Source organism: Saccopteryx leptura, chromosome 2 (genome assembly GCF_036850995.1).
Source record: "Saccopteryx leptura isolate mSacLep1 chromosome 2, mSacLep1_pri_phased_curated, whole genome shotgun sequence".
Classification (NCBI taxonomy): Eukaryota; Metazoa; Chordata; class Mammalia; order Chiroptera; family Emballonuridae; genus Saccopteryx; species Saccopteryx leptura.
This window is the reverse complement of record NC_089504.1, coordinates 68,457,808-68,483,835: the sequence shown is the minus strand read 5'-3', so window position 1 is coordinate 68,483,835 and position 26,028 is coordinate 68,457,808. Positions and strand designations below refer to the sequence as shown.

The window sequence follows — 26,028 nt, the reverse complement described above, 5'->3', positions numbered from 1 at the left end:
AATGATGTTAATTCTTCTTATTCATGAAAATGATATATGCTTCCAGTTATTTGTAAAGAGCACATTTTAAAATGTTTTTTTTTTGTTTTAAATAATACAGCTTATTTTTTTGTATTGAGTATGTATTTAGCAACCTGTTAATTCACTTATTTTAGTAATCATCATGTCCCTTCACTTTTTAACATATTCTTTTAACAAGTTAGGTAACTAGCTTCTATCCAAGGATGGACACATTGAGCATGTTGTCAGAAATTTGCCTGAGGAACACACATGGACTGCTCCAAATGTCAATCCCTCACAAAGTTTGAGTGAAAATTTCTCTGCTTTTAGATTATTAACCTAATTTGAACTGTGGCCTTTATCCTTGGGCAGAAACCACTTAAGAAAAACAGTATCTATGGAGATAAAATTATGCTAACTACTACCTGTCACTACATTCCGTGAGATCAGCTGAGATCTCAGACACATACGTCACTTCAATTATCTTACCAGGAAGGAACGTCATGCTCTGTGGTTTTAGCCATTGATTAAAGACATTTTAGAACACTTTTACTCCCTGTGCTATATGGAAGAAAATAGTATAATTGAAAGAAAGGGCACAGAGGCACAAAAAGTTTCAATTTACCAATTTTCTCAAATCACAGAACAATGCACTACATAAAAAGTCAGAAAGTTAATGACAGTGATTTTATTAGTTGATTCCTGTCAAAAGGAACAACTTCGTTCAGATGCAGCCATAAGAAGCCAGGTATCCTGAGCATTTATTGTGGGGTAAGACACTAAAAAAAACATACATTAAAAATTTTCTTTTAGTGTATGCAATAAATGTTTAAACCCTTGATGTCATTAGATTTTGCTATATACCAGATGACCCCAAAACGTAAGAGTTTTAAACCAACCTGTATTTATTTCATGATGTCCTGGGTCAGCAGTTTGGGCTGCTTTCAGGGAGTTCTACTGTTGTGGGCCATAGCTGGCTGATTTTTGCGGGGATTGTTCATAGGTCTGTGGTCAGCTGCCAGGTCCTCTATGGAATGCCTGATCTAAGATGGCTTAGCTGGGTAATTGATCTCTGTTCTACATGCTCTCTCATCCACCACCAGGCTAGCTTAGACTTACTCAGATGTTACTGGTGAAGGGCACCCAAGATTAGCAAGTGGGAGAGAGCATGTCATGTTGATTCCAGAGGTGTCTTTGGTTTCTTGAGGCTCATGTCAGAATGCACACACATAGCTCCCTCCCTATTATTCTGTTGCCCCAGACAAGTGGCAAGACCAACCAGAGGGAGAATAGACTGCTTCTTTTGAGGTACAGAGTAAGGTGGTATTGTATGGTCACCCCCCCCAACAACAAATTGTAGTGCACTGTATTTATTGTACTTTATTTTTTGGTGACAGAGAAAGAGAGAGACAGAAAGTAGTATAGAGAGGGACAGATAGGATGGGAGAGAGATGAGAAGCATCAATTCTTTGTTGTGACTCCTTAGTTGTTCATTGATTGCTTTCTCATATGTGCCTATGCGGGGAGGGGGGAGCTCCAGCTGAACCTGTGACCCCTTGCTTAAGCCAGTGACCTTTGGCTCAAGCCAGTGACGTTGAGCTCAAGCCAGTTACCTTGGACTTCAAGCCAGTGACATTTGAGCTCAAATCAGCAATCATGGGGTCATGTCTGTGATCCCATGCTCAACCCAGCGACCCTATGCTCATGCTGGTGAGTCCACGCTCAAGCCGATGACCTCGGGATTTTGAATCTTGGTCCTCCACATCCCAGTCCAACGCTCTATCCACTGTGCCGCTGAGTGATCAGGCTCTAATGTACTTTTAAGACAGGTTAAATACTGACAATTTAAGTCGATTTAGCTAACTAATAAGAAAAAATAAGGAATTAAATGACTTCATGTTGGGGTGTTAAAAGCCTTGCTTTAATAATGGAGGAATTCCTGGAGTGAGGACTAAGGGATGAAATGTAAAAGATAACTGAGACTGAAAAGCTAATTTTGGAAGCTAGCCAGCAATTGACTCACAGCAGGACATAGCTCTAAATCCTAGTGGTCTGCATGCCAGTTTTCTGTTGTGTATTAGGATCACAGCTAATGTTACAAGGTTTAAAAGGGTCAAAACAAGACTTTGACATACCAAACTTCAGATTTTTTTTTTAAACATGTGTGTAGAAAGCTTGTCTGGAATTACAGATTTAAAAGTGTGACCATGGAGAACTGGTATTCTCAAAGTTTCTTTACACATGAAAGTAGGTTTTTATTTTTATAGTTTTCAGGAATGCAAATGAGAACTAACATCCGTACTTACTTTTCAAGTGAACCTTCCCATGTATGTTAACCTTCTCAGTGGGAGAACCCTGGGGTGGAGAAGAAAAGGCGTGTGTTCCAGGGCCTGTTGCCATATAGGGACAGACATCGGCAGTTTAAGATGTTAAAAAGCAGCAACACCTTATTTCTGATTGATTTAAACAGATTTGAGAAGGGGAAACGACTCACAGGATTCCTGAAAAGCGAAACTGAGAGACTTTCATCAACGGTCAAAGACTTCACAATGGAAAACAATGGCTATGTCCAAATAAATGGATTGAAAGCCTCCAGAGACTTGAAGTGGGGTGGGTGGTGGAAGGAGAATGGCACTGGCGCACAGCCACTGGACAAGTCGTCTAAATATGTCACACCATGTCGCTCCATAGCATAAAGCCCCCCACCATCTTCCCATTGCATTTCAAATGACATCCACTCTTGCCAATGTGTCCTGTAGGCCTGTGCAGCTTGGATCCGTCCTGTTTCCCAGCCTACCTCATGGGGTTCTCTGCTGGGTTTACTTGGGTTCCACTCACCTGGTTCACTTCTGCCTCTGGGCTTCTGCTCCGGCGGTCTGTCCCTCAGCCTGGAAAGCTCTTCTGTAGGTTGTGTAGTCATTCAGGTTCAGAGCACGCCCCAGATCTTCCCTGACACCCTATCCAAAGCCTCCCTTCTCTCCCCCCCCCCCCCCCCCCGCCACAGACCGGTCACTCTCTACCTAATACCTATTTCCCTTTTCGCATTCCTAATTTTTTTTTTTTTTTTGTAAATTGCTTGTATTTTTCTATCTCCTCCTGTATCAAGGACCTTGTTTTTTTGCACAGTTGCTGTGTCTCCTGTACCTATCACCATGCCTGGTAATCAAGGATATTTATTGAGCAAAAAAGAATGAAGGAATTCATTTTTAAAACAAAACCACATTTGATGTGTAAAGTATTCTATCTTAGTGTAGATGGTTTGCTATTATAAAATGAGGGCATTGTATGAAAATCTCAAACAATAATGTCTTCTCTCCTCTGTGTGTGAGATCACGCTGACATCAACTGTCACACAGAGCCTTTGTTTGACATTTGGTGATTACAGCACGTGTTAACTCCAGAAGGGGGGTTGCAGGAAAGTCACTCCTTTTTTATCTGTTGTCACCTGGATGTGAAAAACATCCAAACTGCAGAATACCTCTGGCAGTGGGCCTCCAATGGCTTATGTGGCCTAGGAAAAACCTGTGAGACTTCTGTTTATTTTCATCTCATTTTAAAAATTTCTAATTTTGCATGTTTGGCCATCTATTGAGTTCATTAGTAGCATCCTAGATATGTACAGATCCTTATTTTCACATGTGTTTTTAAAAGGTGCCCCATGTTTCTGTATGGTCTGTATGCACCATATTTATGTATAGGATGTATCTAAAGTTTGAACATCGCTATGAGTAGTTTTAACTCTAGTGGCAATTGCTGTGGGAAGATGTGAGCATATTTTCCTAAAGTATAGCTTTTAAAGAATGTTTTGTTAAGTCAATGTGATAACACATGTAAATATATGCTTAAAAATGTTAAAGAAACATAATAAAGAAAGGCTTAGCCTATTCAATTGGGAATAGAAACATCATTGGGCATACCAAAAAAGTAGAGAAATTCCTAAATAGATGGCATGTTAATTTGGGACTTGATTTCCCAACCAAATAATAGTTAGGTATCTCCCCCCAACGCCTGCCCCAGTGCACACACTATGCTTTCCTATCTGCCCTCCAGCTCCATCTCCTGCCTGCTGCCCAGTCTTGCCTCTCAGGTTATACCTGACTACCCCCTACCTTGAAATATAAAAGTCTCTGTTCCGAAGGCCTCTAGGATGATGGCTGAATCCAGCAGACAAGTTCGGTTGACATTATTCATTATTTCTTTTTCTTGAGCTCTATGGGCATTTCATTTAATATTACCATCCATATCTAGAAAGTTTGATATTAAGAAGGTTACTCCATTTCATTTATAAGTAGGTTTTTAAAGACTTTAAACTCCCACTTAAAAAAAGAGTATCTGTACTGTGTATTTTGCTTGAGTATTTTATAGAAGTATAATAAAAATGACAGTATTTTACAAAGCTTTTTTCCTGAGGTCTTAAATATATTTTCTGAAAGCATGACTATGGGAAAGTATTTTTTTTTTTTCATTGCTAGACTGATACATCTTTGTATGGGAAATGCATAGTGCTTTTATTGCTGCAGGAAATTTTTGTACTTTATTATCAAAGCACTTTATAATGCCAAGTGCTTTTGAAAAATACGGTGTGTCATCATTTCTTCTTTCAATATGGCCGTGTTGCCCTCAGCAACTTTATAATAAAGTATACACTGGCTGGTGTCTTTCCACCTGGGTGACTGTCTTGTATGACTGTGAATTCACCATTTAGTCCATTCCTATCTACTCGCCATTAGTTTAAATTGTATCCTTGCTAATTTAATAAAAGAGAAAAAAAACTTCATAAGTAAGAACTTACTAGTAATAATAGGAAGTAAATATGCATTAAAGTTGTAGAAACGTGTTTACATTGTTACTAATTCAATTACTAACGTGAGAATTTTAAAAATCTGTTTCTAGTTAATCATTTCTATTTCCAAGCACACCTAGAAACTCTCTGACTTAAGATATTCAAGTGCATAATAATGGTTACCAAGTTAAAGATTGACCTGTGGAGAACTTTTGACTTGTGAGATAAACTTTCATTTGTGAATGTGAATTATTTATCCATCTAGGACAATGACTCTCAAATAATTTTATCCTTTGAGATCTTCTTATCCTTCCTTTCTACACCAAAATTTTAAGGTTTTTTTTCTCCTCCTTTATTTGGGCCAATCATTAAATTTTTTTTTTGCCGTTTAATGAACTTTTAGTATGTTGCTCATTTTAGAATTATGACATCTTCCAAGCTAGCTGTCTCTACTGCATAGTAAGTCAGAGATGATAGAAGCAGATGGAACGCTAGAAAGGAAGAAAATTGATCTGGGTTCTAAACTCTCTCCTGAGACTAACCAGATGTGTATCCAGAGGTTATTTATTCCATTATGTCTTTTACTTCATTCATTGTCTGCTAAATGAGGGGATTGCCCAAGATGGTCTGTCATATTTTCTAACTTTTATCAATCTATGGTTTCTTTAAAAAAAAAAAAGGTAGGTGTGGAGAAGGTCCTAACAATAAGGAAGAGTGCAATATAATTGAATGAGATAAATGTCCAGGTGAGAGAGGAGTGTATTGAATATCATTCATATTTTTTTCTATTGTTTCTTTAGGTTATGTTTCTGTTTTGGTTGAATAACCATTTATTTGGTTCCTCTAATTTTTTTACTATAAATGTTCATAGATTTTCAAAGAGATATAGGATTAGTCATGTGGTCAACATAGGGAAAATGAAGAAAATATTCGTTAGTTCCACATTCCTCAGCCGTTGATGATGCTTCTCATAATTCTACTTTCTATGTCTGTCGCTGGCAGTATTTGAAAGAACATTCCTCGGAACTGAGTATTTCTATCCTGGACTGTTCCCTCTAGAAGAGCTAAGCTCCCATCCTGTGAGATGAGAACCACATCTATCCATATACTCACAGACAGACATCAGTGCAGTGTCTGCTCCATTTAACAGATTCATTTTTTTAAACTGGTGACAATATTTATATCACCTAAGCCTGTGAACTGAACCTCCCTAAAGGCATGCCAACTTCAGTTCTAAGTTAGGACAAAAAAGGGAAATTTGGGTATCATCCATAGTGTTTTGACTTCCATGCCCAGAAATATAAATGTTTCAAGTCCATGTACTAAGACTACACTAGAAACATCTAAAATCGATGGGTTTAGGAAAAAATGAACTAAAAACAATCCTTGAAAATTTCCTTTTTTATTTTTTAATTTTTCTCTACATGAATGGACTATTCTAGGACAGTGGTGTCCAACCTTCACACTGTTGCCGTTTTAGTCCTGAGAAGTCTTGGTTTGAAGGCTATCCTGTGCACAGTAGCATATTTGACAGTGTTCTTGCCTTTACCTTAAGTTGCCATTAGACTTTCCCTTATGTTGTGACAACAAAAAAAAAGTCTGCAGCCATTGCTCGATATCACCAGGGGGAGATCATTCTTGTGGGGAGAGCCACTGGTCTAGCACTTTGGTTACTCTGAGGAGGGAGTTATGGATAAACCACCTGTGTGAGTAGGCAGTTGTTTTATATAGAGTTCTTGTAATGAAATATTTAAAATGATTAAAAGGCTCCTCATTTTGTTTTTAAAATTATCTTAAGGAAAAACGTAATCATTGATGAAGAGAGTAGTAAATTCTCCACAAAAATGATTTTGAAAATGTACTTTTCATAGTAAGTAAAATATATCATTATTGCTAGATTTCTACTGTATATTGATGGGAGTAAAGCAAATAAAATGTACATATAATAGTTAAAACCATATTATCCATAATGTATTTTAAAAATTAAGTGTATTTTATACAAACAAATACAAAAAAATACTGTGCATGCATTAAAAAGAGACATGATTTTGACTTTAAAGATAATGCAAAAGAAAATCAGGTATAATGAGTTAAGAATGATGGTCTCATATCCATTTAGAAATCCTCAAAGATAAAAATAATAAAATCTGTGTTCTGTTGTTTGGGTAGGAAGTGACTGGGTTGCATATCTATCTTTGTGAAAGTGATCAGTTTCTCACTGTTAAAATGTTCTTTTGGAAGAATGAAACAAATAACAGTCTCACAACATGCTGAATAGATGAGCATTTAGTTTTTCCACTGCAAACTTCCACTACTGTCACAAAAAACTAGATTGAAGTTAGCACATGTAGTAATACTTTAAAGAAATTAGATACTTTTTCTAAAGTGATCCTACTTTTCAAATCAATCACTATATAGTTCTATTTTTAGGGGAAAAATAGGTAGGCAGGGAGATGAGACCCCCCCCCCCCATCTGTTCATTTCTCATGGCATATCTCATTTTTACTTCCCCAAGGAGAAAGGAACAAAGTTAATGTCATTTCTGAAAGTAACTAATATTTACATGTACCTCAAATGTGAAGTCATCTGAAATTTTATAGAGATAGCATTGGCAGTAACTCGGAAAGTGAATCATATTATATAAAACTCAGACTATTTATTGGCTTTTCTCTGTATATATTAGGACTAAACATATAAAGAGTCTTTTATGGTATCCATATTGATAGGTATTGTTTTCCTCTTCACTTATTCTTATAATTCAGTTGATTTCTCCAAAGAATTATTGTGTATTTACTTACAGTCTCTGCTATTTTCATCTTAAGTTATAGTCTAAGCCAAAAATGAGATGACTGAGTTAGTACTTTGTATTTATATATAATATCTCATAAACTTCCTCTTGTGTTTTTTTTTTCCAATTTATTATGATGAAAACACGTTTAGGGCAAAATAAAGAAAATGGAGAGTTTCTGACACTATGTGCTATTATGTGAAAGAGTGTTCCAGTTTGAGGAGTTTTGAGATTCTTACATGAAACTAATTTCTTATATACTTGAGTTTAGAGTATATTATCTGGAGGAGTATTGTATTGTACATGCAGTTATTTTTTGGTGTTTAATTTAATAACCTTGCTTATTACCCTTATTTTTCTCAGCTATGCTTACCATAATTGAACTGAGGCTTTTGATACTGCATGGATTTAAAATATGCTTTTCATATCCCTCACTGATATAATTATTTGAATGTGGCCTTTTTTATAAACATTATACAAATTACTTCACATAGGTTTGTAGAAGTATGCTTATCTTTGTCATCTATGGAGGGGGCATGCCTTTAATGTCAAAAGTTTTCATTTTCATTATGTCCCAACAAGGGCTTTCAGTAGTGAGAAATAGAATTCATCTGGCTGTGATATGAAACACCACTTTTTTTCTTTTAATGACAATATTTCTAGCTGGACATTTTCCAGTCACAAACTTGCCAGTTATTGATCCACCCTTTGCATTCTATGAAACCGTTTTTAAAAATGAGACAATCATTTTTGCTTGGAGAAATGAGTGACCTAAATGTGAAGTGAGTTTCCTCGCATAACGCAGTGAATCTTCTGAGTCTGATTATTAGGAAGCCAAGGACTACAAGGACTCATTGTTTTCATCCCCAAACCAGAAAACCTAGACTTTTATAGCTGTGCTATTCAGGCTGTTGAAACATTTAGCAGTAGTTTGCACTGTCCAGTAGGGCCGCCACTAAGCCATATGTGGCTATTACAACTTAAGTTTAAATACAAGAAAATGTTTACTTCCCCAGTTGCAATCGCTATTTTTAACACAATCTATTACTAGTTAGTGCAGAAAAAGCACATTTCTATCCTGTGGGAAGTTACAGTAGACAGTGCTGTGGATTTTTGTCCTAGACCAAGATGAAATATTTAGAAACTATCTTCTTTCGGAAAATCCTCATGAATGAGTGACATATTGCAAGTTGATTTTTCTTTTCTTGTTTCGTATTGTGTCCTTTAGCTGTAACTGTGCACTGAGGGCCCCGGGAATTCCCCGGGCACCCCCAGAAGCCTCCACCAGGCTTGCTGTGTACTCTGGGCCCCGCCTCCCCTCTGGCCTCAGCCACAACAGTCCTGCTTTTGTCTGCTTTACAACTTGGAGTTTCCTGCTGGAATATTTTTTTGTACAAATAGTTGTTTCTCTTAAATGACTGGACACCTGTTCTTGTTGATTTATATGGTTTGGGAGGTTGATAAAAAGAAGTCACAGCATTTTGGGACTTCTTCCTTACTGTACAGTCCCATTCCTCCAACTTAATAGATACAGACTCAGGTTACACATAACCATGATATCCTTACTTCTACTATGTCTAGAATGAGGTGGAACAGAGTATGGGTTTGTTATACTGCAGAAAGAAGGAAAATGTTTAAAGATAAACACTGATATCTAATTTTCTAGTGACAGCAGTCACTGTTTTCTTTGTATATTCTTATGGAGACATTTTTTTTTAATGCTTAATTCTTTCCCTTTTGTAAAAATGATGATTTGATCCTTTAGCTTCTTCCTAGAGTGACCAATATAATGGTTAGAAATTATTTTTAAAAATACGAACTCATGGATTTAAGACATTGTGTTTAAGCTTACTGCAGTCAATACCTTTTTTTGCCACTCAGATAGGTCTGACAGGTGGGAGTCCATCGCCTCTGCTCCCTTTCAGGTGTAATTTCATAGGACATGAAAGCTTTCTTGCTTCCGGTACAATAAGATGCCCCACACTCATTTTGCCCTTTCCTACATAAAACCTATAATTACTCATTTTTCTAAGGGACTTTTAGGATATTTTTAAAAGAAGGAAAGTTCCATTTTTCATTTTTCTCCTAACTTAACACAGTCTACAGAAACACATGCTAACAATACAGAACAATGAAAAAAATCCTGCACCGTATTTATTCTTTTGCATATGAATGTACTTATTTAAGGGAAAGGTTACAGTGCTTAGTTGAAGATAAAAACTTGAGTGTCAGCTTGTGTGATTACTTGAAGCCATGATATGTTCAGAATTGGCGGCAACTGTAGTTTTATTGTTCCATTTTAAATTATATCGTATAATATAATTGCCCTCTGAACTGTTAGCTTCTCTAAGTACACATGTACTTAACTACAAAAGTAAATACCGTATTTCCCCATGTATAAGATGCACCTTTATTTGGGGGCCCAAAATTTGAAAAAAATTTGAAAAAAAGTATTACATAAAGTTATTGAACTCAGGTTTTATTAATCATAAAATTCTTACAACTCATCACTGTCAAAAAAGCAGGAAATGCAAGTAAGAATTCTACAACCACTGTATAAGATGCACCCAGTTTTGGTCTGACCTGTGGTGGTGCAGTGGATAAAGCGTCGACCTGGAAATGCTGAGGTCACCGGTTCGAAACCCTGGGCTTGCCTGGTCAAGGCACATATGGGAGTTGATGCTTCCAGCTCCTCCTCCCTTCTCTCTCTCTGTCTCTCTCTCCTCTCTAAAAAAATGAATAAATAAAAAAATAAATAAACTTAAAAAAAAAAGATGCACCCAGTTTTTAGACTCCAACTTTTTATAATCAAGGTGCGTCTTATACACAGGGAAATACTGGGTGGTATTCAGCTCATTAGACAGCAACAAAGTTATTGTTTCTTAAGATCTTTGTAGTGTGAGCAATGAGAAACCAGGGAGTTTTAAATATTTTAAAATTTATTTAAATTCATCTAAAAGGCTCAGTTTTATATTCTTATCCCAGTTAACGTTCACAAAGGGCAAAGGATATCAAAATCAATGAGTGGGCCTCTGCTGTTGGACCAAAGCAGATCATTTGCAATGTAAGTTTAACTGCGGGGCCTTTAATATTTCCTAACCCCTTTGCAAGGCAGGGCTTGGCACTCTTTTCTCTAGGCTAATGGAAACTACTAATAGTATTCATTTATCCACATTATTTTGACTGTCAATGATGTCTTAAGAATTCACTTACCATTTTTGCTCTAAACTGTACATTTCTCCTTACTGATGCACCGACCGACCTTCCCCTTTTTGCCGCGTGTCTATGTCATAAACAAGATGCAGAGCGGAGTCTGGCTGAAAGGAACATCTGGAGTAGGTTTTATCTTCACACCTCTGATTTCCTTTTGTCATGTAGCTTGCCTGATCGTTGCCCATACATGTATAAATCTGTATGTTTGTATGTGTATTCATTTCATAGATCCTATCACTGTACCAAGACCTAGCTCACATTTGTAGGTTCATTTGGAAGAATTCGGTCTTCGAATGCCACTTCAGTTGGGTAGGGGGAAAAGCCAAATTACCTCTTTCCTGAGTGAGGATTTCATATGTCTCCATCTCTGTGATCGCACCGAGTCATTATGGAGCAGTTGGCTCTGATACGCTTGCACAGACACAAATTGAGTCCGACAGGACTGATGTAGCCTGGACTTTGCTGTCATTAGAAATGCTGGCATGAGCAAGGGAGCAGTGAAAGGGAAGTGGGAATCTGATTCCTGTAGCGTTTTTCCTGTGAAGTCTTGAGGATTTAACACTTGATAACTGAAAACAGTTTGATAAGTTGTTTTCCAGGTAAGATGGATAACAATAGCTGATTAGGAGCAGCTGGCTAGCTTTTAGTTTCAAGTAAATGTGCTTCAACGTACAGCATCCTTCTTCATGCCACCCGCAGATTGGCACAAAGGGAAGAAAAAGTCTATATAATGGAATGGTAATTAGAATGATTTCCCCCCTTCCTTTTAGTTTCCTGTTTTCTGTATTCAGGCCACTCATGCGTAGTAATGAAAAAGATAGTATCTTTAAAAAATTTTGTTCTCACACTCAAGCTCAGTTTTAGAACATACACTTCATGGGATCTGCCTTACAATACTTTCTTAAAAGACAAGCTATTTTAGTGGATGAGGTTATTTCTGGATATCTCTAGTATTTCCTGTTAAAAATTTTGTATGTGTTTTAAATATTTTAATATAAAAAACTTAAAGATACACTGTTTCACTATAGAAATAAATTCTGATTTGTCATCTCAAGCTCTCACAAGGCTAGAGGAAGCAATAGCATTCACTGTTCTCTCTCTCTCACATGAACCTACTACATAAGACACCCTGCAAGGTTCTATAGGAATAATTATTTATCACCTGAGAAATCATACTTCAAGTTGCTACTTGAAGCCAGTTACTGTTTCCCTCTCCTTCCAGTCTCACCAGGACTACTATCACTCTTATAGTGTGTGTCACTTCTCACCTGGGATCCTGCTTTGGCCTAATAGCATTCTCTAAATCGTCCCACATGCACCTGTCAGTTAATCTCAACAAAGCCTAGTTGCATGTTATTCCTTGGCTCCAAAACATTAAAAAGATCTCTTTGTGGTTTGCTGCATAAAGGCTGGTTGAGTTAGATTAGTATTCCAGGCTGTCTGTGAACTTTTTAAATTAAGCCTGAACCGTTTTCTTTTGCCTCTTCTTCTTTTGGTTTCCTAATGGCCCCATTATGCCAACCCACTGTCTGAGTGTGGTCTTTGGACCAGCCGCATCAGCATCACCCAGAAACCTGCCAGAAATGCAGATTCTTGGACCTGACCACAGACCTACTGAATCATAAACTCTGGGGGTGGTGCCCAGCTACCTGTTTCAACAAGCCTTCCCAGCTAGTTCTGATGCACATAGACATTAGAAGAAGCTCTGCCTTAGGCAGACCAAGCAACTCAGCTTTCCCGAGTTCCTATCCCATTGCCCTGCCTTTGCATAGGATTCCTGAAATGCCTTTCTTTCTTCTTGGTAAAATCCTGCCTGTATTCTCAGGTCCAGTTTGACACACTGCCTTTTCCCAGATGTCATTCCTGATACCATCTTTGATGGCATTGTTTGGTTTTCCTCCCTGGCACTAATCCCTTATTAACTTAGAGTAGTCATCTAATGTATCTGTCTTATTTTCCCTACTAAGGTGGAAAGTCACTGAAGATAGAAGTTGACTCATGTTTGTAACTCCCAGTTTCGTGCTCTGTGGCCTCTCTGATGCCTTGCATGCAGGAGGCTCTCTAAAAATAGTTTGTGGCTTATTGATTTTACATAGAAGATCGAGAAAACTAAGCCCTTGCCCAGGAGGCATATAAAAATCCATTAAATCAAAGTGGCTCATGCTAACTATTGTTTTGACTTATTGAAGCCAAACTAGACTTAAACGTTGATGTGTCTTCAGGGAAGAAGCCAAATGTGCTAGTGTAAAAAATTCTAACCTCTGCTGTTTAGCTGAAGAGGTTGAATTAGTCCTGTCATTTCACCTGGTGCCAAGAAGCAGCTCCCATTATTCTGTCAATAATAGACTTTTTATCCTGAATGGTGCGGCTCCTCTTAAATCGCTTTCTTACAACATTGGTGTGCCTTCTTCCACTGATGTAGTCATGTGATGTTTCATAAAAAGTGACAGTTTCTTCTCATAAGAGTGTTGCCCAAAAGGTGGCACACAGAGTGTAAAAGGCAAGGCGACTGGCTTTAGGATGGCCTAAAAACGAGGAGAGAGTAGAGTTGCCCCATTTCACAAACCAAGTGATTTGCTTCCTAATACAAAGGCATCATGGTTACAATTTATTGTGTATTTATAATGGGTTGTGTCTCTCAGTGGTGGTGGTGATGGGACAAGGGGAAGAGAGTGAGGAATCTGAGCTGTCTTTGTGTTTTCTACCCTCTCTTTTCTCTGTCTCTCCCCTACAGGCTCTGAAAGCGTTCCAGCTGAAACCGCAGATCGGACACACTCGCCGCGGTGTCAGAGGCAGCGGTTCCGGGCTCGGCGCGTGCTGCTGCGGGCTGCAGGATGGTGCGGGTCGCCAGGCCGCTGCTGCTGCTCCTAGCTTTCTTCCTCCATGCAGATGCCGAGAGTAAGCCATGCTCCCCTGTCTAGGGGGCTGTGACCATAATGAGTGGTTTTGTTTGCAGTTGGCACCAGGCTCAGGGCCTCTGAAGACGTTTCCTTTGGAAGTAAATCCTGAGACACTGTGGGATCTTCCTTGACCACCAGCCAGCCTTTCAAACAGATTATTGATGTGACTTCCTTACCATTTCCTCTCTCTGAATGCCCCCCCCCCCTTTGGTGCATCTAACTGCTCCTACTGTTTTGCCCGTCTCTCTTTTTTATACTCTTACCAGTCAGGTGGCAAAGATATTATGAGACAATGATATACTGTAACTCAAACTGGGGTTAACTAGTTGTTGTTGCCAATAAGTAAATATTGTTCATACCCCTTAGAAATTTCTTTAGTTTTGTGGATATTTCTGTGTTTAGAAAAATGCACAATGTTACATTGAGCCCAATTAAACTTGCAAGCCCCTTGTAGCTGTCACAGCAGCTGTTCTTCTGTACTGTTTCCGACAGCTGTCGTCAAGTACAATATTCAAACAAATCAAGCGGAACTGACAACTCTGTGGCTGGATGGAGGGTGTGGACCTAGGAGGAGAAGTCTGCAGAGTAGAGACACCAAAGTTTGGATTATCCGTCTCAATTTATGAAACTGAGGTGGTGGTCAGTTAGCTTGCCAATGAATGAGAAGATCCTATCTCCTTTGTAATTAGGGAATCGTGAGGTCTACCTTGTTTACAGATGTTTCTTTTCCCATCTGTCCTGTGGCCTTTTGGAAGCGGTAGTCCTGGAAAAAGGCAGGTCTGTGGCTCGTGCTCACAGCATGTCTGGATCCTCAGTAGTGGTTTAGCTCATATGAGAGTTGGCCGTTCTCATTCGGAGTCCCCTGGTGCTATTAAAACGTATAACATCTGCAGTCATTAACTTTTCCCTCCACTGACTTTTTCATTGAGATTAAATGTAATTTCATGTTAAGGATGTTTCAAAGACAAGGATCCTGTGCCGCGTTGGCCCCTACCTATTAATTGCATTTTGACAAGAATTTCGTCCACAGCAGCCAATTGCTTTGTTTAAATAGGAGCTCTGTTTTCTAAAGAGAGCTTTCCAGGAGTGAAAAGAATAATGTTAATAATAGGATACATATGGAACATGCATGTTTTAAGCACAACATTCTCTGGTTAATAATGTATATAGTTTCCTAATTAGCACTTGGGAGTGTTGGGTTTAGAGTGAAGCCAAGGAATTTTTCATACAATGCCAGCAAATAATTAACTGGGAAAAGACCCAAAATGAAAGATGCTCTTGTTATTTTAAAGCCCTGTATGTCAAAATACATTTTAAAGTTGAAATCTAAATTTAGTTTATTAAAGAAATCGGGCATATGGCTTTACTTTTGTGTTTTGGCTAGAGTGAAAAAGTAAGTTGTTTTACAATTGTTAATTTTTGGCAAAAGCATATGAGGAGCCTGGGGGAACCCACTTTGAGATCAGATTACAGTCTGAGAATTTCTTACTTATTAGATATAATTGTTTATCCATGAAGTTATCCTCCCAGATAAGGAAACTTGTTCTTCTACTGAGTACCTATTCTTTTGTTTCATTCCATGGTGGAAACTGGCAGACATATGTCAAAAGTTTAGGAATAAGTACTTTTAAAATTATGTTTTAAAAAATAGTTTATCGGACAGGTGAGCATCACTTGCTACCTCTACCTCTGCCTCTCCCGGTCTTTCATCACACCGCCTGTACCATAGAGTCTTCTAAAGGAGATCACAAAGGCATGATGAGCAGTTTTTACATTAAGATACTTATCATGTCAGTCAGTCGTGTGATAATCAGCATTCAACCTCAAGATCTAACCTAGAAAAGAATCTGTTCTGCCTCCCTCTTCCTATTGCAACTAAAGTCTGGGGAGAGACTTCTTTGCAAATTAACCTCGTTTAGTTTGCCCTTGTGAACTCACCCTTGATTTAGTATAATTGCCTGTTAACAGATTCATTTGGCATTGTTGAATAGCATCTGTAAATTAACCTGAGCATTCCTGATGAAAGAGAAAAAAATGTTTTGTTTTTTTTGTATATTTTAAAAGCAGAAAGGACACTTCTTGGTAATCTACTGGAGGATATTCATGGTACGTGAAAGCGCGTTGTGGAGCTGGAGATAATCTTAGTCACTAAGAATGTTTAAAGAACAATTGATAAAATAAGATATGGCTTGTAACCCATTAAATTTTGCCATTACCTTCTCTTAAAACGCTAAACAAAATCAAATTATAGAGCACTGAAGAAAAATTTATTTTCCTCACCATCATGTGAAGATACTATTTCTTACCTTCCATTGCCTGTGTCTCTGCTTCATTTCTCTATGCTTTCATTAGCACATTTAGACATACTTGTTTTTCCTTTTAACTAAATGTGTTTTGTATTTTCACAAGTGATCAGAAGTTTATTTCAAAATTTAACGGTAGCTTGTCAGAGCAATTTGAAAACTATGAAATAATATATATTTTTTCTCTTCTGAAGAAATGAACAGGAAAGGGTTAGGGAATGGAAAGAAGCCGCTCCAGTTTACACTGTTAATTTAATGTGTTCAACACACTGCCTTTTGAAATGATTAACTCCAAAGAGCCAAGGAGTCAGGATTATAATCTGCTCTGTGGAACGCTATAGAAAAGTGTTAGGTGTAACGTTGCATTAAGTAGGAGAGCACTTAGGAGCCTTGGTTCAAACCCAGGTTGAAAAATTGTGATAATATTCCTTGAGCAGAAAATTATAGTCTTTGCCATTGCCAATTTAAAATGCCCTACAGGTCCCCACTATTAAGTCTAGATGTGTGCATGAATCTTATTTCTTTGCATTCCTGCATCTTAAATGCTTGAAATGATTGTGCTTGTTTTTGAAAGCACGTCGCCATGGTAGAGCTGTCGTCTCAGGAGAGGGTGAAGTGTGTATGCTGTTTGGGCACTAGCAGTAACTCTTCCTCATGCCAGCCAACCGGGTTTTTAGTTGAGGCAGTGGTCTGATTGAGGTTGACAAAGTGATAATATACATGCAAATTCAAGATGGTTTTACGTTATATACTATTAGTGTAATCCTGGGGTGAATATTTTTCTTTTGGCTGAGTTTTTATACTGGTTTCTGTTAGTTTTATTTCATATGAAGCTTTAGTTTATTTGCTAATCACTATTTTTTAACTAGATACAAGCCAAGAAGCTGCTGTGAGCACCTTTTTTTCATCAAACTGGTTTCGTTTCAGTGAAAGCACTTACCACTTAGTGTTAAATTCTAGACCCGAGTTTACCCTTTGGCCTCTGTGATTGGACCTGTGTGTTTACTGGATCTTCATTAGAAGCATAACTCTTGATAGTTCAATTTCTCAAATGGTCTTGTTCATCCATTTTCTCTTGCCTTTTGCCATTTTTTAAATCTCCGATGGTGAACACTTACTCATTTTCCTTCCCTGTTGTTAAAGAGCCTTCTGATCGTCCCTATATACTCACTATATTGTCATCCTCTATGAAAGCTATTTGTTTCTCCCCCTCTTTGGTATTATATCACAATATCTAGGGAATGTCTTTATTTCTTTAGAAAATAGACTGATACTTATGCTGTAAGATAACCAATTTCCCTTTATATATTTCCTGTTGAGCAGCGTAGGGTAATGATTAAGAAAATGACTACTGAAGTCAGTCTGGTTTTAGATTACGGCTGTTATTCTTTAATCGGGAGCATGATACATGATGATCTTTGCCTCAATTCCCCTCATTAAAATGTGGGTGATGGTGATGTTGGTAATGATGATGATGGTGTAGTATAGGACCTACTCTTGGCTTTTGTGAAGGTTAAATGAGTTCATGTAAAACACAGGTCAGCGGATGACTTATGGTATGCGTACCATAATATTAATAAATATTATTTGTTATTACATCATTGTTCGAAACAAGCAAGCTAATATTTTTTATTATGCACTTATATTAGGTACTGTACTAAAATTCTTTCTTTTCACCTACAAAGATGATCAGAGTCTGAGTGGTTGATATAGCAGGTTTTCTTGTAGCATGTTAAGTTCCCAGCTTGCTTCCTATGAAGTTCTATATGTAGGAGGAGAGTCTCATGAACTTTCTACTTTCATGAATTAAGTTAAAAATTAAGGGGGTAAAATTGTAAAGTATATCTACTTCAGTGAAGCTTTAAAATAAAAAAAAAACTCCTTTTTTAGACTTACCATTTTAAAATTAATTTTCCTTGGTTTACCAGACAATGGAGTGTTCTCATCTTTATGCTCTGTAGCTTCTTGCAGTGCACTTACCTGAGTGGCTCAGAGGGTAGAGGTACAAATATTTACTACAGGGGGTTCTCCGGTTATGACATAGTTCTGTTCCTACGAAAGTGACATAACCTGAATTTTGATGTAAGTTGAAACACACCCTAGCCTTAGTTACTTATCTATCCTAACACAGTTGTAAAATGATAATCTAGAACATAAAAACACAACTAAGCCACAGAAAAAGCACTACTGTGTATTATTCCTCCACACGCAACTAAACTAGTTCACCCATATAGTCTGTAAATATGATGCTAACAGATTCAGCTGAAATACTCACATCTCAGTTTTTTAAAGTTGTTATGGGAGTGAGCATCGTAAACTCGAAACACCCTATATTGAGACTGTCGTAATCTGAGGACCCTCTGTATAAGCAAATATAGTGTTATATGGGCCAGTGGTCCAGAAAGGTAGAGTTGGAGGTAAGCATGGTGAGGATGAGAGTGAATGGTTTTTGATATGACCAGAAATTATTATGTAAAAAAAACAAATTTTTTAAGGAAAAGAAAAATGTTTTCATTGAAAGCAGATGATACCTTCTGCAAAATAGTTCAAGTCAAATAGACCTTCCCAAATGAAGTCAGGAATGGAAAGGAGCTCTTGCTTAGGTTAGCAAAGTGTATACAATCATCAGACAGGGACATTGCACAATGAGAACATTCATCTCATGAAAAATGTCTTTTTGCCTGACCAGGCAGTGGTGCAATGGATAGGGCGATGGACTGGGATATAGAGAACACAGGTTTGAAACCCTGAGGTCACCAGCCTGAGTGCAGACTCATCTGGCTTGAGTTCAGGGTTGCTGGCTTGAATGTGGGATCATAGACATGAGCCCATCGTCACTTGCTTGAGCCTAAAGGTCTCTGGCTTAACGCCCAAGGTCACTGGCTTGAGCAAGGGTCCACTCGCTCTGCTGTAGCCACCAGGTCAAGGCACATATTACAAAGCAATCAATGAGCACTAAGGAATCGCAACAAAGAATCGGTGCTTCTCATTTCTCTCCCTTCCTGTCTGTCTCTTTCTCTCTCTCTCTCTCTCTCTCTCTCTCTCTCTCTCTCTCTCTCTCACACACACACACACACACACACACACACATGTCTTTTTGTTTTTATCTTAGATTATGAGGATTTGGATATTTATTTATTTCTATTGTAAACAAATTAAACCATCCTTTCAAATATAAATTGCTTGGAATAATGAAAATGTTCTAAAATTAGATTGTGGTGATGGTGCTAATTGAATATAAGTACACTAAATGTCGTTGAATTGTATACTTTAAATGGATGGACTGTACAATGTGTGAATCATATCTCAATAAAGCTATTTTTTTTTTTTTTTTAAAAAGGTGAATTGCTGCTTATCCCAGCTCTTTGCTTAGATTCCCTTTGGTATATGCAACCTGAAAGGGAAGTACAGTGGTTTCGTCAGGCCAGTTAGACTAGACTTACACACTGAGGGGAGCAGGGAGAAAGCCTGTTCATTTACCATGCTTATCAACGCTGCCTTGTTTTCCTTTTCTCTGAATTTACAGAGGTGTGGCAAAAGGAAGACCGTGTTCTCCCTCCTCTCCTCCCCTCACTTTAAAGTAGCTAGATTAGCAGCATCCAGCTGTCTGCAGCAAGGAAAATATTCCAGCTATTTTACTGGTCCCCCAGCTCCATTGCAGAGTTTTCTGTGGCTTTCTGAATTAATTGCTCCCAGCAGAGCTGTATCTACCTAGTAAGGTTAAGAATATGCCTCAAAATCAACAAATGTGTACACTTGTTCAAAGCATTTTGAGTGTAGAGGGATTTGCTTTATTTTTTTAATCCCAAGTATGACAAATGTATTATCTCTGATCTCTGTGATGAGGCCCTAAACTTGAAGGATGGAACAACATCTAAAATATCTGTGAATTACTTCTTGTTATTATTAATAGCCCGGTCGTAACTGATTTATCCATTCTGTGATTTTTTTCATTTCTCTTCCTTCTCATTATTAGTATCTTTCATTTTCCTCAGTTAGCTACTATTTATGTGAATCATGTCAAATAGACTCCATTTGTTTGGGGGCTCCATCTCCTGCACGTATTGTCCTGCTTCAATTAATTCCGAAAACTTCCGAACAGCATCCATCTTAAAATGAAGAATCAAATGAAAAAATGATTATGTGGAAATCAAATCCCTTACCTATAAATTTGTCTTTCTTCTTTTCTTCAGTTTGCTTTTGCTTCATTTATTCATTCATCAAGCTAGCATGTGTGTGTGTGTGTGTGTGTGTGTGTGTGTGTGTGTGTGTGTGTACACACTGGCATGAAAAGCTTCATGCAAAATTATGGAGATATAAAAACGAAAAGAAGTGTGGTTTCATATCAGCTTGTATTCTGTCTTCAGAATTCATTGTTCACTTTGTATGTATCTCTCAAACAGTATTTTCAGACTTTATCTCCAGGCAGAAAGTAGTCCTTAAGAATATAGACTCAGGAGCTGGAGTGTGGGTGTTCAGATCCTGCCTCTGCTATAAACTTATTCTCACCATAGGCAAATTGAAAATTTCTACGTGTCTATGTGCCTCTCATCTGTAAATTGCAGATTGAGATCAGCGTGCACTTAATATGGTTATTATAAGGATTAAATAAAAAACTACTTGCAAAGCATTTTGAAAAGCAGGATTAAATATTCACTAGATGTTAGTTATTATGCTTTTTCCTCATTAGCTTCCATTATTTTCAGATTAAAGGCACCCATGTTAAGATCTCTGTTGACATTTATTATTCCATTAACTTCATAATTTGAGCAGTATTTTTAAAAAATGTAAACATGTATCTTTATTTCATGTGTGTTTCCAGAAGACATTGACTGATTGGCTAATTCATGTGTTTAATAGTCTCTTTTATAAATGTTTATTGGACACATATTTTTGTGCCAAGCATTGAGTTAAGTACTGAGGATACAAATAGAGAGATAAAGAAATGTGAAACTTGCCCCTGATGGGCTTAAACTTCAGACAAATATTTAACATCTGAAAATAATGTATTTTCAAACTATGCCAAGGGTTATGACAGAAGAAAATAGGGACCTAAGTGCCTCATCTACTTAGAAGGGTAATAAAAATTTTTCTTGAAGGAATAATTTCTTTTGCGTAAAAAATTAAAAACTAGCATAGCAATTTCCCATGGACCCTTCACCCATTTCTCCCCAATAGTAGTGTATTATGTATAATAACAGTACATTTTCAAAATCAGGAAACCAACACTGGCGCAATAGTGTTAACTAAACTACAGATTTGACCAATTTTTACTCATTTTTAAAGATGTATATAATTTTTTTAAAATTTGATTACATGTGTAGCTCTCAGGGAATGATTTTTGAGCTAGTATCTGATGGATGAATAGAAATTAATTACAACTGAAAATGCTGTTTGGGTCCAAGAAAGAGCATGCTCATATACCCCAAGACACGAACAACCCACTGTGTTCTCGGCACTGAAAGGATGGAGGCGACTCGATCCCAGGCAGTGAAAAAGAGAGAAAGAATTCAAATAAACTAGACAAGTAGGCCGACTCTGGCTAATGCAGGGTTTCATAGCACTTGTTCAAGATCTTGGCTTTAATTCTTAGGACAGCTGGGAGAGTGACAGAAAGAGATTTACATTTTAAAAATATCAATGTGGCTGCAGGATACAGAAGTGCTTTGGATCCATGGCCAGCCAGATTAGCTTTAGATCTGTTAAGAGACTGGTTGGAAGTTATGGAAAAGACAGGGAAGAGGGGACCAGAGTGGTGGAGAGTAGGGAGGCCAGACTGTTTTGACATTTAAAAAGTAGTTTTGGTTGACTTTTATGAAGCTATATTCTCTTAAAAACTTGAGCCACCAAGAGATTACTATAATTTGAAATGAAAGAGAAAACCAGACTGAAAAGGAGCCTCATGCTTGTTCAGTACTATAGTACCATCATACTTTCTGGTCTTGACAAATCTTTCTTCATCAGCATTGTATCACCTCTTATTCTTACAACTCCACTTTTTGGTTTTCAAGTTCAGGTAATTTTATTTAAACTTAAATTTATATTAATATCTATAAAGAAAATGTGGAATTTAGAATTAGTTTAAAATTATGGGTGAAGTTCAATACCTTACTATAAAAATATTTCAAGTATTGATCGCTGAAGAAAGCTTGAAATTCACTCTATAATTTGTAATGGGTCTTATAATATCACAACAATATCATGAATCATTTTACACTGCAGTTATTAAGTATGACATTAAAACATACTAAGTACTTACATACTTAGTTTTAAAAAAAGCACACAACACATTTTCAGTTTAAAATACAGAAAGCATAACAAATCTATAAAACCAAATACACAGTAATTTTTTCTTTTTTAATTGTTTTCTGATATTGTTAAATAAATTAAAAAAAATTTTTTCCATTGATTTGAGAGGGTGAGAAGCATCAACTTGTTATTGATCCACTTAGTTGTTCTGTGTAGTTGTGTACTCATTGTTTGCTTCTCATATATGAGCTGACCAGGGATCAAACCTGTGACCTTCTTGGAGTGCTGGGACAATGTTCTATCCACTGAGCACCTGGCCAGGGCCTAAATAAATATTTAAGATACTTATAAAGGAGGGAGAGAAAAATAAATTGCTTTAATTTGTTTATCACCAAAAAGGTCCTTCATAAATTTAAACTATGGAGATTTCAGGTTGACACAAAGAAAACCCCTCTAATATCTATGTTTCCTTTAAAAGTAAATTTAAATCATAATGTTTAATTTAAAAGTAATATTTTATTCAGCAAATACCTACTCTGTGCCCCAGTTGGGACAGATCATGATTCTTCTTATATCACAGAATTCTATTCTAGTTGTAATGGGGCTGTGGGTGGAGGGGTGAGGAAGGAGAGGTCCAGCAAGATGAGGTTATGAACAAAAGGTAAATGAACAGTATGGCTGAATAGTTAGAAGTGCTGCAAAGATAAAAAAGCAATGGGATGTGCTATGGGAATAAGGGAGGATGCTAAGGGAGGGGACAGGGCACGCCTTCATTTATAGCAGGTAAGGTATTGCTGAGTGACACAAAACACTTAAGCTGAATAATGGGAGGGCACCAGCCATGAAAAAGTGGGCATTCAGAGCACCTAGGCAGATGAAGCAGAACTTTGCAAAGGTCTTGAGGTAAGAAGGAGCCTAGTATGCTTAAAGGACAAATTAAGGTCCAGGAGACTGGAACAAAGCAAGTGAGAAGAGATAGGTAGGAGGAGAACAAGGGTAGGACGGGCTGGGTCATGTGACCCTGTAGTCCTTGTAGAGAGTTTGGATATCTGGGCCACTATGTAGGGAAGCATGTTCTGGGGATATCCACCTGGGAGACTTGAGCACTACTATACTCTGCTGGAACAAATAAACATTTATTTCACTAATCATTCACTGAAGGGTAGATGCTATCTTTGGACTGAATTATAAATTCATTGTCTAAACAGCTTAATTGAACCTTTGTACCAGCCAATGTAGAATTTGAACACTAAAGCTTTTAGTTAAGAAAAAGCAAAAGTGCTTTTAGCTCTTTAGCCCTAGACAATTTTGACTTTCTCTTAAAGCAGATGATAACTTTGTATCAGAAGCATGTAATTAAATCTACACTTTCTGTCATCAGTATCCATATATGCAGAGAACTAGGGAGTGTGCATATGAAAAGCAGGACAGTAACTGCAGGGTGCTGGCCAACATAGACTTACAGGAAGAAGAGAACTTAAGTAGGTCCACTCTCTATCTACTTCCATTTAGCTGATATTATAGCAACAGGCTTCCTAGGTGACTTCTACGTTGTATCCCCTCTACAGATGAAAGCATTAAAATCTTACCTGGTAAGCCTCTTCCAATTGGGGGAAAAATCTTTATTGTTTATGTGATCTAACCTATTTGGACTTAGTTTTAAGCCTAATAGGGATGTAGAGTAATAAGCAAAATAAGAATTACTATTTTTTTCATTTGGTTACTCAATGAACTGGAACTAGTAACTGTAAAAAAAAAAAAAAAAAAAATCACCCAGTGTGTTTTGTTTGTTAGATTTTTTTTTTTTTAAACTTTATTTACAAGTTAAATTTAATAGGCTGACCAGATCAATAAGAGTACCGAGGTTTCAGGTGAGCATCTCTGTAGCATTTGAACTGTTGATTGCATTGTGTGCCCTTCACCCAAAGTCAAATCATTTTCTGTCACCGTATATTTGTCCCTCTTCACTCCCATAACTTAAATATGTTTTCTCTAAAATAGTACAAATTGTTATCATCTAGATTCAGCTTAAATGCTGGCTCTTCTGCTTCCCTGGAGCAATTTTCTCAATTCTTCTGGCCCTTTGGGATGCCTGTGTTCTCACAGACCCCTGTGATGTTTAAATGAGATCCTGGATGTAGAGTACCTTAAGTGCCTCATATAATATATGTAGCAGGTACTTAAAGTAAAGGTTAGTTTTCCTCCCATTGTAATGATAATGCTTAATGTGTGCAGAATTCAGTTTTCTAGCACTTTCCCCAATTGAAATGAGTTTCAGGTCAAGGAGTTAAGCACTATGTACCTGAGAGCTGCAACAAACAGAACAAACAAAAAAAGTATTCATGTAATAGATTTGTAATAAAAGTTAGGTTCCGTACTCTTGGCGAACTCTTTCCACGTGGAGTTTTATGCTTTCCTTGTTGCCCAAGGTCTCTCAAACTTTGTACTACTGACATTTTGCGCTGCCTCATTCTCTGTTGTGTGGGGTTGCTTAGATTATTGTAGAATGTGTAGAATATACCTGAGACATTCTTAGCTTCCAAACTGTAACACCCTAGCCCCCAAATGTGACAATGAGAATGCCTTCAGACATTACTAAAGGCCCCCTTGGGGGAAAACCCCACAGCTGGTTGAGAACCACTAAAGGTATCTAGGTTCTGGAGCAGAATGTTAGGAAAGATGCTATGAAAGGTAGATATTGACCTTTTATTCTATGGGACTTAGAAGGGGGAAATTTTGTCAGAAACACAATAGACCTTTACCAGTTCTTGAAACGAGCCATACAAATTGGGAAAGGAAATTCATAGATCTGTGTAATATCTGTAAAAGCTAAGACAGATGGCCTATATTCTGCATGCCTCAGTTCTGTTGTCTGGAGTATGAGGCTTTCAGTGAAGATTAACTATTAACGTAAGTTAGGTGGTTAGAACCATGCCTCACACATAGTAAACACTACAGAAATGTTAGCAAGTGTTATCTTAACTATTTATTTTATACTATATTAATTTATTAATGTATTTTATGTTATTTTACTTTATTTTAGCAATAGAATGCAATTTTGTTTCATAGTAATGACTGTGATAACACCTTCCCCTTGTATAATTATTTAAACACTTTATATCTGTAATGTAATTTGTTCCTGAATATACTAGGAGCATACATTTTATTGTCACCACTTTTCAGACAAAGGAAACCAGACCAAAAATGACCTGTCTGAAGCAAAAAGGTGAGCAGGTGATAGAGAAAGACTTAGAACTTAGCTCTCTTGACTCCTGTCCAGGAAGGAAACAAACCAGTTTAGAAAAGCAGGCACAAGCCCTGGCCGGTTGGCTCAGTGGTAGATTGTCGGGCCAGCTTGGAAGTCCCAGGTTTGATTCTCGGCCAGGGCACGCAGGAGAAGCCCCCATCTGCTTTTCCACCCTCCCCTTCTTCTTTCTCTCTCTCTCTCTCTCTTCCCCTGTCACAGCCAATGCTCTATTGGAGCAAAGTTGGCTCCGGTGCCAAGGATGGCTCCATGGCCTCTGTCTCAGGCACTAGAATGGATTCAGTTGCAAAGGAGCAACGGCCCAGATGGGCAGAGCATCACCCCCTGGTGGGCATGTCGGGTGGTCCCAGTTGGGTGCATGCAGGAGTCTGTCTCTCTGTCTCCCTTCTTCTCACTTCAGAAAAATACAAAAAACAAAACAAAACAAACAACAAAAAAAGAGCAAGCACAAGATGAAAAAAATGCATAGCAGTTAACATGGGCACAGACGGCCCATCCACCTTGTAGTTGTCCAGGAACCTCACTGA

The 26,028-nt window shown here is 37.7% G+C and overlaps 1 protein-coding gene across 24 annotated transcripts in view; it reads left to right on the top strand.

Annotated features, from left to right (window-relative positions):
• The window catches only part of PTPRD (protein tyrosine phosphatase receptor type D), a 2,469,774-nt gene that overhangs the window by 2,027,862 nt on the left and 415,884 nt on the right, over positions 1-26,028 (top strand). For 23 of the 24 annotated variants that reach the window (XM_066368144.1, XM_066368143.1, XM_066368139.1 and 20 more), the window contains one exon: positions 13,519-13,682. The exons of the other annotated variant lie outside the window; for it this stretch is intronic. In XM_066368144.1, coding sequence (XP_066224241.1) covers positions 13,619-13,682 — 64 coding nt within the window. In that variant the 5' untranslated portion in view covers positions 13,519-13,618. The remainder of the gene's footprint in view (positions 1-13,518; positions 13,683-26,028) is intronic. 24 annotated transcript variants of the gene reach the window in all.